Raw genomic sequence first — 15,154 nt, 5'->3', positions numbered from 1 at the left:
AAGAAAGTGGAGAAGTGACAGGAAAAAAAATATGTAGAAGAGAAAAAGTGGACATACGCTACTCTCACATGAGTGTTCTTCCAACCTGGTAGGCCACATATATCATATATCCCCATAGATCATGACATACTCATAGATCGATTACAAACCTATACAGGTATTCAAGGGCAGGCTCTAAGATTGTTTAGATCCTACCTGTCAGATCGCTACCATTTTGTTTATTTAAATGGGGAGTCATCTCATTTATCATCAGTAAAATATGGAGTGCCACAAGGATCCGTCCTAGGTCAACTTCTATTTTCAATATACATGTTGCCCTTTGGTAATATTATTAGAAAATATGGGATTAGTTTCCACTGTTATGCTGATAAAACTCAGCTATATATCTCAACAAGACCAACTGAAACTTCTAAATTATGTAAGCTAACAGAGTGTGTCAAAAATGTAAAAGATAGGATGACCAATAATTTTCTCTTATTCAATTCGGATAAGACAGAGATATTAATTATTGGACCAAAAAACTGTACTCAGAATCTTGTAGATTACAATTTGCAACTAGACGGATGCACTGCTTCTCTGGGTGTTATATTAGACAGCAACTTGTCTTTTGAAAATCATATTTCCTATGTTACAAAAACTGCATTCTTCCATCTTAGAAACAATACCAAGCTACGAAACATGTTACCTGTTTCTGATGCAGAAAAGCTAGTTCATGCATTCATGACCTCTAGACTGGACTATTGTAATGCACTTCTAGGTGGTTACCCTGCATCTTGTTCTATAAAAAAGCTACAGGTAGTCCAAAATGCAGCAGCAAGAGTCTTTACCAGGTCAAGAAAATATGATCATATTACCCCAATTCTACAGTCTCTGCACTGGCTACCTATTAAGTTCTGTATCAGTTACAAATGATCATTTCTTACCTATAAGGCCCTAAATGGTTTAGCTCCTGCGTACCTAACTAGCCTTCTACCACGTTACAATCCATCACACACCCTAAGGTCACAAAACGACTTTTGGTAATTCCTAGGATAGCAAAGTCCACTAAAAGAGGTGGAGCTTTTTCACATTTGGCTCCCAAACTCTGGAATAGCCTTCCTGATAATGTTCGGGGTTCAGACACACTCTATCGGTTTAAATCTAGATTAAAAACACATCTCTTTCGCCAAGCATTCGAATAATGTATCTCTTAAATTGTGACTGCAGTTGCATCTGATAAAATGTGCATTCTCATTCTTTAACTTGGGTTAAACTAATAAATTTTACTTTGTTGGAACAGCAGCTATGCTAATGATGCTTCTGTTTGTTTCTATGTTTTGCGCAACTAGGATTTACACAAGCTCCAGTCTGGATCCAGAACACCTGAGAAGAGATGATGCTGACCCCTCAGAGGACCTCAGATGATGCTAACCCTGAATCAACAAACAGAAACTAACAAATATTGCTACAAGTGTGATTGCGTCATATAATAATTGCTGTTAATAATATTCATCGTCTGGCTGACTACATCTTGTATTAATTTTTCTGGAAAATCCTGTCATACGCGCACAAACTGACAGTCACCACTGATAAGCTTCTACTAAATATTGTAGAAAATTAATTTTATGTAAAGTTGCTTTATAATGATAATGATTGTATTGTAAAAAGCAATATACAAATAAACTTGAATTGAATTGAACATATCCAACACATACTTCTAAAACACCAGCACTAAAAACACTACTGTATCCTTCATAGTAAATAAAGTTCGACTCACCATAACCACCAACTTTTCAATGGTGGCCCCTAAAGCTTCAAGTGACTCAGGTTCATCAGTCGGCCTCTTGTAGTGGAAGGCTGTTCCTGCAATGTCAAATTTGCGGGGCCAGTCGATGGTCCAGGCTCCATTGATGTAATAGTCATCCTCCTCCGATTTCAAAGCTGTGACAAGCGAGAGCTCCAGTTAATAACCTGACACGAGCCTGATGCTGCCAAGCAGAGAGAGTGATGTCATCGCTGTCATTCATCAACATGATGAGCATCGTCTTACAGAGGAGCTCAGGCTTCCTGATGTCATGGGCAATTTTCACTCTCGCTTTCAGACGCTGTGCAGCTTGGAGATCTAGCTTACCAAGTTCAGGTGAAAGTCTTCTTTCGTTACCGATGCCGCAACTGCTCAGTTGTCAAAACAAAGATCTCATCTCAAAGCATAACACACCTCAAAATATTCACTCTTTTCTTGATTCAGATGGGGCCAAATTGTAAAAGAACAACCTAGATGTTTTTTACTCACTCCAGCTCAAAAAGACACCATTTATTTTTCTTAAACATACACAAAGTATTTTTCAAACAAAGAAATTAATGGTACTTTTAATAAATCTTTCAAATGGAAACACTAACATTGAAGATTAGGATGTTTTATTACACATTGGGCAGCTCCAAATAGCTAAATATTATCTTGGTACTAATATTTGGCTAAAGTTTAAAAAATGATAGCACACTATCATTTGTGAATTAAATAAAAAGAAAATAATGAGCATGAATTTCTTTTCCCCAGAGAACAATAAAGAAGACATTTGGCAGAATGTTTAAACTGATATTTTCCATGCATGAAACTAGTGACTAGCTCTAAACGGGACAAAAAAGCAATATAAAAACAGTATGATTTGTACATGTGTGAAAAGTCAAGTTTAAGTCAAATTTAATACTTAATATTCAAATTTTTAAACATAGTGTGTCAAGATGTGTCATAACAGGGCAAGATATCAATGATACCAAATGGCAATTGGTTCTCGCAAATCTTTTAATTAAAAGTGACATTACATGTTTTGATATGACTGCACAAGCATTCACCATACATGAAAGAGTTCTTCAAAACCTCTTCTTTGAACTGAAATAACTGAAAATAATGGAATTGTAAGCCCTCAAACTGATGACACGTTGGGCAAAACCAACCAAAGATAACAAGACAGTTGTTTTATTTCGAAATTAAAAGAACTGACTGATGTTAAACATCAAATGAACAAATTCTGCAAGCTTGCTTTCATTATTAGCCAAATATTTGTCAGACATTAAGGATCTCAAGGCCATTTCAAAAGATTCTCACTTTAAACAGGGCCATGTGTTTATATTTGACAAATGTGGCATGCATGTGAACGTCTGAAGGAGACAAAATGTGTTTTACAATTTTCTTAAAAACGTTGCTCCGCAAGCCCTTTGGCACTAACGTTGGCCACCGCTGTGCTAGAACATCAGACAACTTATCTTCCTTTCAAACGATGAGAAAAACCTCTGCATCAACATGATAGACAACAAAACCCAACAAGCTGTCATACACACTAGCTATATTTATGTTTGCACTCAAAACAACTTAATTGGACCCGCTTGTTTGATTGTTTTAATTAGTTACATGGCTGAGAACCATGAGATGGTTTTACTCAGCTTGCGGTTTGGAATAGACAAAAGGCAAAATCATGACAATGAACAAATATAATACATGAGAGCGAGGATGGCTGTGAGACTGTGAGATTTACACCCACAACAAAGCCTAAAACAAACAATTTCACCACTTTTGTACCTAGTGTGGCTTCATGAACAAAGCTTCCAAGAAGATAAATACAAACACTCACCAATGTAGTTTTTTGACACGGCCACTTCCCTGATTTCAATATGAACCGATCCTTTTGGTATCTGGACAACCTCCATATAACCTACAAAATGCACAATTTGGTTTAGAAAATGAAGCAAAAGTTGAATTTCGCTCATATAACAGCACAATTTGTAGTTGTCTGTAAATGTACATAAATGTACATATTGTTTTAGCAGCATGTTTTTAGCATCACAAGTGCCAAAAAACCACAATGCCAGGTCATGATGATCGCCTAATCAACTAGTCAGCCAAAGATAAGCATTTTGTTGTAATATTTGTAGTTTCACTTATATTAGCATGCTGTGCTTCCATTAGCATTAGCATTCTGTTAGAGTAAAGCACCTAAACTACAGCATGCACATTCAGTGTCTCATCTTACACTGTTTTTTGAGTATCTAACCACAAAACTTTGAAAACATTTTTTATTTAATTTGTGCAAACTCTGTTATTCCAAAAAGAAAATCAAAAGTTTTGTTTGAAACTTTTTCATGCATTTTTACTTCCGAGAACATCTTAATTTGTAACCCATCTTTGTACCTTAATAATGACTAATTCTTATTAGTTGCATCTAGAGTTTCTTGCAAAATATTCAGACAAGGAGAATTTGAACAGAATCCCAGCATGTTCATGTTCAAAGAAAATCTAACTAACTTAGCAACAGCAAATTCATTACAGGGAAAGGATCTACACCGTACCCTTAACTCCCCCTTAAAGTTTCAGATGATTTACCAGCTATACCTTAAAAGGAGAAAACAGTCTCTTACTACAGAGAGTACGTTTGGATGAGGCCCGACAATGTGTGCAATATTACAGGTTTTATTGATTCTCTCACTGGATGATGCAATTAATACTCATATATTGTGTTACCACTTCTATTTTGACAACTTGTTTCTTGACCCAAAAACAAAAGCTTTATCATTGGTTGTCTGATGAAAAAAAAACCCCACTGCATTTCCATGAAAAATGTCAAGCTTGGCCAAAGCACCCGTTGGCCCCTTGACAGGAGCCACTGCCAAAAGACAATGCGTTCCTCCACTCGCTTGTGCTGTGCTTTCTTCAAGTGGGATTTCTCTAGTGGAAAGCGATTAAAAACTTGTCGCGTTTGGCAAGTGTGCCGTGCACTCTCTGGAATGGGATTCTGAAGGGAGAGTTTGGTCGTGGTGCTCCTCTTCTTTCATACAGCTCAGCAGTGGCTTGTGGATTTTGCCACATTGTATTTTAAATTTTTGAACAGCTTTAGAAATGTCAGAAATTCAATGCAATATGAACACTGACTGTAGGGACAGTTGCCCTAAACATACGCTCGACAGGACAGGACATCTTAAGACCCAGATATACTTAAGATAGTGGTTTTCTTGTTCTTCACTTAGGGCTAAAAAGACGTTTGCCATTTGGTAGGAATGCAGAATATTTGCTTTATAAGTACTAATAAACAGCCAATATGTTAAGAATAGGCATGTTAATAAGCAACTAGTAAACAGTGAGAATTGGTCCATATACTAAAGTGTTACTGGGAAAGTTACTTTTAAAAGTAATGCATAACATTATTAGCCTCTTTTCCACTGTCGGGCCAGTGCGAGCCAGGGCTTAAAACGGGCCGGGCGGGGCTAATAGTCTCACGCCAGTAGCACCGAAGCCAGAATAGCGCAGGGTTTCCACACTCGAGTAACGTTAACGTTAGCGTGCATAGTCTTTTACATCGCTTATAAATATTTCTGCCTTGTTTAGTGATTATAATCCACACCGGATCAAGTTATCTCAAACACTCGCTGCTGACTGAAGTGAGTTCTGAGCTTCCACACTCGAGCCTGAAGCTCCGCTGCACTAAAAATCCTAAAATCCGCCCTTTACACGCCTCTCAGGAACAATCATCATTTCACCAACAAAGACGGGTTATCAGAAAACTAAGAAATAAATTACTGGAACTAGCGCGATCACACACAAACATGATAAAAGCTACCGTTTGTTTGCATGCTTTGTTAAATATTCAAATTCAAAAGCATCAATATTTTACTATATAATAAGTGATACATTGATCATAATTAATTAATTTATCAGAACTCAAAATTAATCACACAGAAAAAGAATATATATATTTTATTTATTTATTTTTAACGCTTATGAAAATAGCCTGCTAATTCAGTCGAGTCTGTTTCTGTTTGTTTGTAGCCACAGTAGCCTATACATCACATTTGGAATGAATGACAATATCTGTATTTTTATAAAAGCTCCCGAACAAAACCATTATTATATTTTTATTATAGGCTACGTGTAGCTAAACTCTCTTATGACAGATAATATATCTTATTAAATAAATACACGATTGTGATTTCTCCAAGTATTTGCACTTGCCATGTTTAATATGGTAACGTTTACGTTAGCGTGCATAGTCTTTTACATCGCTTATAAATATTTCTGCCTTGTTTAGTGATTATAATCCACACCGGATCAAGTTATCTTAAACACTCGCTGCTGACTGAAAGTGAGTTCTGAGCTCAACTTATTTTTAAAAGTTTTTAATACTGGTGTTAAAGCTGTTATCTTTCTGAAATGATCTGCAGCGCTGACGCTCTCCAGACGCGGAGAAACTCAGTCTTTGTTCATAACCACTCTTCTAGCCCCAAATGGCCCGCTTTGGCCCAAGGTTTTCGTTGGGCCAAAAAACCCTGGCCATTGGCCCCGAAGGAAGCCCAGACGAGGCACGATCAGGCACCAGAAGTGACGCGGCTATTGAATTACTTCACAAAAAGTAACTAAGTGCATTATTTCTTCTTTACAGAAAGTAACGAATTACGTCACCTGGGCTGGGCTCGCTTATTTGTTTTTAAATAATCCTGAAGTTATATTTTTGACAACTGTAAATGCCATTTCACTCCAAAAGTGAAATCAATTAGCTTCAGGCCAAAGGAAGTGGCTCTACACTTAACTCCCAATATCTTTTACAAAAAAATGGAAGCCAGGGAAAATTTAGTCAAATTAAAAGTAATAAGTTACTTCAATAGTTACTTGAAAAAAAAGTAATCTGATTACGTAACTTGTGTTACTAAGTCTGTTCTGTGCACTTTGTTCTCAATCACAAAATATACACACAACAAAAAAACACAGTGGTGAGAAACAGCAGTTAAGAAAGCATCTGATCTTTGTGATGTGGATGTTTGCACATTTCATTTATTTATACAGCACATTATACAATGCATTGCTTTTAAGCAGCATGACCATATGTGTTTTTTTTCCCAGACATGCCCAGGCCAGGATTTGTACATGACCTGAAATGTCCAGGGTTTTCAAATGTTTTCATGCTTGCTGAAAACAGTCTGACTGATAGCATCCAGGCATTGTATATAATCGACCAAACATGGCATGCAAGAATGTTGGTTCTACAGATAATTGTCATATCTATGCAAATACATGTACATATAACGTCTGAGGACAGTAGATGAACAATGTCAAAAACAAAGCTAAAAACCTGGCATTCCATGTCAAGGTGGAAAACACCTACCTATTGTGTAATTTTCTGGAAAGTTAACTTTGGCAAGCTGTTTCTAAGTACAGAAACAAACTCCAAACGAACTTCGGTTTGGCCTGATTTTGCTCAAATGACATCACACCATTTCATTCTTCGATTTTGCCTGAGGGGGCCTTTAGTAACTCTCCAGTTCATGGTTTAATGCGGCCTGTGATCAAACCTTCCAATGTTTGTTTTATAATACACCGAGACAAGACCAGAGGAACCAGATGAGTCCTCTGCACAATCTGACTTTGCTGCAGCCTGGAATTGAACTATTGGTTTCGTCTGGTCAGAGGAGAACTGGCCCCCCAGCTGAGCCTGGTTTCTCCCAAGGTTTTTTCTCCATTCTGTCACCGATAGAGTTTCGGTTCCTTGCTGCTGTCGCCTCTTTCTTAGTTGGGTTCACTTAATTACAAGCAATATCGTCGACTTGATTGCACTGATACTATTTAAACTATTTGAACTGAGCTGGCTGATGACATCACTGAATTTAATGTTGAACTGCCTTTAACTGAAAATGTAGTGTTTACTATTGTCATTAAGTTGGCTTGAGAGAGCCAACTTACTGATATTGTATTTAAACTTCTTATTATTATTCTTCTGAGACTAAAACTTTTGACTGCTACTCCTCCTAGAGCTTTAACTCTACAAACTCCAAACTCAGCCCAGCTCTTCAGACTGATCTGAAGTTAGTTGCTATATCTTTTTAGACTGATCGGACTTAGACTTTTCATAAAACTGAAGATTAAAAATCATAAAAACTCCCATAGACTTACATTGAAAAGCCTCTGCTCAACTGAACATTCCGTCAAACTCCAACTGTCAAAAATTCAAATCTAAACACACTGAAGCCCATTAAACTCATAGTCTATGTACTATGTACATATTGTATGTACTATTACTAACCCATTCAAACTCATCTATCATATCATATATATTCATCTATCTATCTATCTATCTATCTATCTATCTATCTATCTATCTATCTATCTATCTATCTATCTATCTATCTATCTATCTATCTATCTATCTATCTATCTATAATCAAACTCTATCTATCTATCTATCTAACTGTTTCTATCTATCTATAATCAAACTCATCTATCTATAATCAAACTCATCTATCTATCTATCTATCTATCTATCTATCTATCTATCTATCTATCTATCTATCTATAATCAAACTCATCTATCTATAATCAAACTCATCTATCTATCTATCTATATTCAAACTCATCTATCTATTTATATTAAAACTAATCTATCTATCTATCTATCTATCTATCTATCTATCTATCTATCAAACTTCTCTATCTATATTAAAACTAATCTATCTATCTATCTATCTATCTATCTATCTATCTATCTATCTATCTATCTATCTATCATCAAACTCATCTATCTATCTATCTATCTATCTATCTATCTATCTATCTATCTATCTATCTATATTCAAACTCATCTATCTATCTATCTATCTATCTATCTATCTATCTATCTATCTATCTATCTATCTATCTATCTATCTATCTATCTATCTATATTCAAACTCATCTATCTATCTATCTATATTCAAACTCATCTATCTATCTATCTATCTATCTATCTATCTATCTATCTATCTATCTATCTATCTATCTATTCAAACTTATCTATCTATCTATCCTAACAACATGCTAGTCATGCTAAAAATCATGCTAGCAACATGCTAGTCGCATGCTAATCATGCTAAAATCATGCTAGCAACATGCTAATCATGCTAAAATCATGCTAGCAACATGCTAGTCATGCTAAAAATCATGCTAGCAACATGCTAGTCGCATGCTAATCATGCTAAAATCATGCTAGCAACATGCTAATCATGCTAAAATCATGATAACAACATGCTAGTCGCCTGCTAATCATGCTAAAATCATGCTAGCAACATGCTAATCATGCTAAAATCATGCTAGCAACATGCTAATCATGCTAAAATCATGCTAGCAACATGCTAATCATGCTAAAATCATGCTAGCAACATGCTAATCATGCTAAAATCATGCTAGCAATATGCTAGTCGCATGCTAATCATGCTAAAATCATGCTAGCAATGTGCTAGTCATGCTAAAAATCATGCTAGCAACATGCTAGTCGCATGCTAATCATGCTAAAATCATGCTAGCAACATGCTAATCATGCTAAAATCATGCTAGCAACATGCTAATCATGCTAAAATCATGCTAGCAACATGCTAGTCGCATGCTAATCATGCTAAAATCATGCTAGCAACATGCTAATCATGCTAAAATCATGCTAGCAACATGCTAGTCGCATGCTAATCATGCTAAAATCATGCTAGCAACATGCTAATCATGCTAAAATCATGCTAGCAACATGCTAATCATGCTAAAATCATGCTAGCAACATGCTAGTCGCATGCTAATCATGCTAAAATCATGCTAGCAACATGCTAGTCATGCTAAAAATCATGCTAGCAACATGCTAGTCGCATGCTAATCATGCTAAAATCATGCTAGCAACATGCTAATCATGCTAAAATCATGCTAGCAACATGCTAATCATGCTAAAATCATGCTAGCAACATGTTAGTCGCATGCTAATCATGCTAAAATCATGCTAGCAACATGCTAATCATGCTAAAATCATGCTAGCAAAATGCTAGTCGCCTGCTAATCATGCTAAAATCATGCTAGCAACATGCTAATCATGCTAAAATCATGCTAGCAACATGCTAGTCGCATGCTAATCATGCTAAAATCATGCTAGCAACATGCTAATCATGCTAAAATCATGCTAGCAACATGCTAATCATGCTAAAATCATGCTAGCAACATGCTAGTCGCATGCTAATCATGCTAAAATCATGCTAGCAACATGCTAATCATGCTAAAATAATGCTAGCAACATGCTAGTCGCATGCTAATCATGTTAAAATCATGTTAGCAACATGCTAGTCGCATGCTAGAAACATGCTAATCATGTTAACATCATGCTAGCGACATGCTAGTAACTTGCTAATCATGCTAGCGACATGCTAGTAACTTGCTAATCATGCTAACGACATGGCTAGTCACTTGCTAATTATGCTAGCGACATGCTAGATACCTTGCTAATCATGCTAAGTACATGCTTGTCACATGATAGTCACTTGCTTGTAATGCTAACAATATGTTAATCACTGTCATTTTTATACTTCTTAAACTTAAATCTTTTTAAACTTTTTAAACTTTTCACATTTTCAAACTATCTATCTACCTATATATCTATCTAACTATCTATCTATCTTCTGACTGTCTATCTATCTATCTATCTATCTATCTATCTATCTCTCTATATATCTATCTAGCTATCTATCTATCTTCTGACTGTGTCTATCTATCTATCTATCTATCTGTCTATCTGTCTATCTATCTATATATCTCAGACTGAAAACCATCAAACTTAAAACTTTTTAAACTTAAACTTTTCAATCTTTTCAAACTTTTCAAACTTTTCAAACTTTTTCAGACTTTCTGGTCAGGCTTTCTCAAGCCAACTTAAAGTTTGTCTTGACGAACTTTTTTATCTAGTTTTGTATTATTGACACACTATTTTCCTACTTAATACTGCTTAAAAGTGCCATATAAATAAAGTGGACTTGACTTGACTCCAGTACTTACCTAGTAGGCTGTTTAACACATTCTCATGTCAATACATAATTGCTCATACAAAATGGTAAAATATTGAAAAAGTGTTATTGACGATGAGTGTACAATCAGTGACCTCCTGACCTCCTCTGGGAAGCGAATCGTTGAACAGTCCTTCGGTGACCTCACACGTGCTGCCGTCGCCTCCGCACACACGGCATCTGTCCTCTTTGGCATCCGAGCCGAGGATGTTATCACAGCCAACATGCTGGAAAGACACATAGGCAGGGTGTTTCAGTGCAGGGGAACACGGTCGAGGCGTTCTCAGACCGTGACTGTCTGATTCAAAGAAAAACATGTCATTCCCACACAGCTGTATTGAGTCAGAATATGACATGAAAAGATGAATGGTTCTGGTTTTGCTTCAGGACCGTGATTTTACACTGGACATCAACACAGCAACAACATTTTTTACAGCATTGCACAAAATTAAATAAAAATGTCCTTTAAATCAAACAGTGAAATTTGTTGATATGACAGGCTGATTATGAAAATTGACATTTTTGTATGTGCATAAACAATAGCAGAAGCATGAGTAACAGTATTTATATTTCTAGTGTTTTGTTTCTAAATGTCAATTGAATTTTGTTGGTTTTATGCTCTCGGCAGCCAATAATTCACCACACAAAACACATTGTGGTCAGCACAAACCATGTTTATTCATATTGTGTCAAATTTTCTTTCATCTTGCATGGTTTTGTTCATGAGGGCATGTCACGCAACCTGTCCATGTTGGCATTTGTCTAACGTGACTGGCTTCAAACTAATTACAGGTGAGTTTGTGCCAAAATACCATTGAGCCTGACTGGACCCACAACCGCTGATGTATAAAAATGGCAATATTCACTAAATTAGTACCACACTGGTTTACCACCAATATTGTGGATATCTATATGTATTTTAATTATTAGTATCAGTTGATATGGTATAATTACTTGTGCATGCTTGATTTTAGTTAGCTTCATCCAATACTTATTAAAAAAACTAAACAAACACTGGTATTTTAACACTGTTAATGGCATTTTTTAGAAAATATCAATATGATTATGTTTGAACTATGCATTTTTAATTTGGTTTTTGAAGATTTTTCACATTTCACATTATAATGTTGTGATGAATTAAAGTGCATTAAGCACAAAATAAAATTTTCACTAGGGTGCATTGTATGAACTAAATTGAACATTGTTTTCTCCTTGCTCAGAAAACACAGGTGACCCATTTTTGGGTTTTGACTGACCAGCTGTGAATCACTGGACTAGACATAAGATTGATTACGGTTTTGGATATTCCCTCTGCAACCCCTGTGCATGCCTTTACTTGCATTATTATTAAACGGTAAGAATCTCATCCAAAACGCAATGAGAGGTTGTTGGGTGCAGCACAGATCGATTCCTTTGAGGTTAAAAGAACATTGTGTGCATTTCATCGCTCCAGATCAGATCAAAGAGGAAACCTCGGGGATCAATTAAAATAGTATCTTAAACCACATAAATCAAGGATGCGGACAACAATGTGCGAGACTAACAAATACCGAACTCTAGACAAAATCTTTTCTACACAGAGTTCAAAATCCATTTTCACACTAAAATAAACAAAGCGTAGCACTATTACATAAATTTGGTTTGTTATACAAATGGTATTGTAAGTGAATTAAATATCACTCTCCAGCGGCTCACCCGCCTTTTTAACTAACTTGGAAAACACAATTCGATTCCAAACTGTACTGTCCTGATAAGAGGTTCAGCCCCTTCAACACCAGCCTTTATTTAGGCTTCATTGTTCTGTGTTAGTGATTGGCTACACTGGAGACGTTAAAGTCTGATAAACAAAAGATAATGCAACATTTTAGACCCCAAGGGCCACATAGAAACAGAAATCTATGAAATATTGTAGAAACAAGCCACTCTGCACATTTTTACATTACATTTATGGATTTGGCAGATGCTTTTACACCAAATCACGTATCAGTTATCCACTGGGAATCAAACTTATGACATTGGTAGTGCTTGTGCTACCAAGAATGCTTATTTTTAGTTTCTAAAAAACAAGTAAATAAAATGTCATTTGACAACAATGTAGGCCACTACTCCTTGAAATATTTCTCTTGGCAACATCTATTTTTCAACATCTATTCTTGGCAACATCTATTTATAATTTAATGTTCTATTTCACATACTATCTTTTTAAGGCACCATAGGTCAATACATTGAATTTTTTTGAACCGCATTTCCAGGCATAAAATGTTATAAATCAGGCAAAAGAAAAATCAACAAACTCCTTGAAAAACCCTTCAGAATAAAGATATGTTTGATGCTTGTAAGTGCTGCTGAAGTGGACCTTTCTGGCTCAGTACACGGGAAAATACTCACTTTAAGAAAATCACACAAATAATTTGATGATGCACATAATACAATAAATGCTATTTTAGAAAATATTTTAGATGACTTCATTCCAATTTATGGAAGCAAAAATCCCAAAACAGATCTGTGCATGATAAAACAATGTTGTTGTCTGTAGTGTCCTGCCTTAAATAGTAGCAGTCAGTGTATAGTGCACAGTAAGCTAGAACAATAGTGTGTTGATAATAATATGCAAAAGGAGGCCTGATAATATAATACTTGTGGCAGATCTTGCGTGCTTTACCCAACATTGCATGCCTTTGTCTCTATTCTTTTTGTTAAAAAAAAGGGCAAACACACCACAAATTTTATTTTTCTGGTTTTAGGTAACGATATGCAAGAACTTTAGCTAGATGCTAATGCTAACATGCCAAACAGATGCAATCAAGATGTAATAAACATCTCAGAACTGCTGTCCCTCACTCGTGTCTTGATGGAGTTGAATGCATATGGGAATTGGGATGTGGCTTTTAAGCACTATAAAATGGCATGGTACTTACTACAGTACATTGTCAGATTTTCTTCAGGCACTGCCGGTGTAGACTCACCTTACACTCTCCATTGATGCATATGTCCAGCGAGTCGGCCTGGCAGCGCGTGCCATCAATGACGGCGGGAGAACGTTCGGTGTAAAAGTTGTAGCCCTCAGCCAGACAGTTCAACGCACACGGTTTCACTCCACCTGACAAACACAGTGAGTTTATCGTCAAACAACTGATGTCACTCTCTCGAACACCACTTGGACCTTTTATCAGTTTATTAATAGGTCCCAAGGTCCTCAAGAACTCCTTCACGGCCCAGCAGTGTCAAAAAGGCGGCCACGATTTATGTCTTGCGATAAACCGAAAATCTGTACGCAATAACCGAGTCAATCTCTCGCCTCACCAGTGCATTGATAAGTGATTCGCAGACTGCTTTTCTTGCAACTGTCTCGAGCCAGGGCTCTCAGACGGGGCCCACGGTTTTCTTTTATGCCTTTGTTGATATTAACAATCCAGTCAAAGCACTCGAGCACAAGAGAGGCATTACTCATAGTGGAATCTGAACGTTTTGCCTGACATCATTACTGCAAAGACACGGGGAGAGATTAACAGAGCTGCCAACAAAAATCATGGAGACATCCACAAAGGTTATCGCAGACTTTACAAGCGAAGTTCACCTCCAAAATGAGTTTTAAGAGCCAAGCAATTGGTAATGATCATGCTTATTACAGGGCAGAGGGATAAGGAGATGATTGAGGCGACTGTGAACTTCCTGTCAGAATGTTTTGGAAATGCCTCTCGATCTCTTGCCGTTTTGCTTTGTTTATTGGGTTCGAATCAAATCAAATCAAATCAATCAAATCAATCAAATCAATCAAATCAATCAATCAATCAATCAATCAATCAATCAATCAATCAATCAAACAAACCAATCAAAACAATCAATCAATCAAACAAACAAATCAAAACAATCAATCAATCAATCAAATAAATCAATCAATTAATCAAATCAATCAAATCAATCAATCAATCAATCAATCAATCAAACAAACCAATCAAAACAATCAAAACAATCAATCAAATAAATAAATCAATAAATCAATCAATCAAATCAATGCATACATACATACATATGTAAAGTAAGTACAAAATAACACCCCAATAACTACGTGTATGTGCCACAGATGAAAGTCATACAGGTTTGGATTGACCTGACAGTGAGTAAACGATGGCAGAATTGGACTATTGCATTACATCGACAGGTCTAATTGTCAGACTTTAATATACAGATCTGATCTCTCTGAGAAACTGTGTACATACACACACACTCACACAGACTAGCGATACACGGTGTTCTAGCTGGAATCCGAAGAATTTTCAGCCCATCAAAGAGACTTCCACAGAGTTGGTGTTAGCAGGATACACAAAGCAAGCCAGTATGTACACTGTCA

The 15,154-nt window shown here is 36.3% G+C and overlaps 1 protein-coding gene across 1 annotated transcript in view; it reads right to left on the bottom strand.

The window, feature by feature from the left end:
• The window catches only part of adamts6 (ADAM metallopeptidase with thrombospondin type 1 motif, 6), an 83,652-nt gene that overhangs the window by 20,992 nt on the left and 47,506 nt on the right, over window positions 1-15,154 (bottom strand). The window contains exons 16-19 of the mRNA XM_052567139.1: window positions 13,770-13,903; window positions 10,907-11,030; window positions 3,609-3,689; window positions 1,757-1,920 (exon numbers count right to left, since the gene is read on the bottom strand). Coding sequence (XP_052423099.1) covers window positions 1,757-1,920; window positions 3,609-3,689; window positions 10,907-11,030; window positions 13,770-13,903 — 503 coding nt within the window. The remainder of the gene's footprint in view (window positions 1-1,756; window positions 1,921-3,608; window positions 3,690-10,906; window positions 11,031-13,769; window positions 13,904-15,154) is intronic.

This window comes from Carassius gibelio, chromosome B10, assembly GCF_023724105.1.
Source record: "Carassius gibelio isolate Cgi1373 ecotype wild population from Czech Republic chromosome B10, carGib1.2-hapl.c, whole genome shotgun sequence".
Classification (NCBI taxonomy): domain Eukaryota; kingdom Metazoa; phylum Chordata; class Actinopteri; order Cypriniformes; family Cyprinidae; genus Carassius; species Carassius gibelio.
The sequence above is the reverse complement of the archived record's forward strand: the minus strand, read 5'-3'. Positions and strand labels throughout refer to the sequence as shown.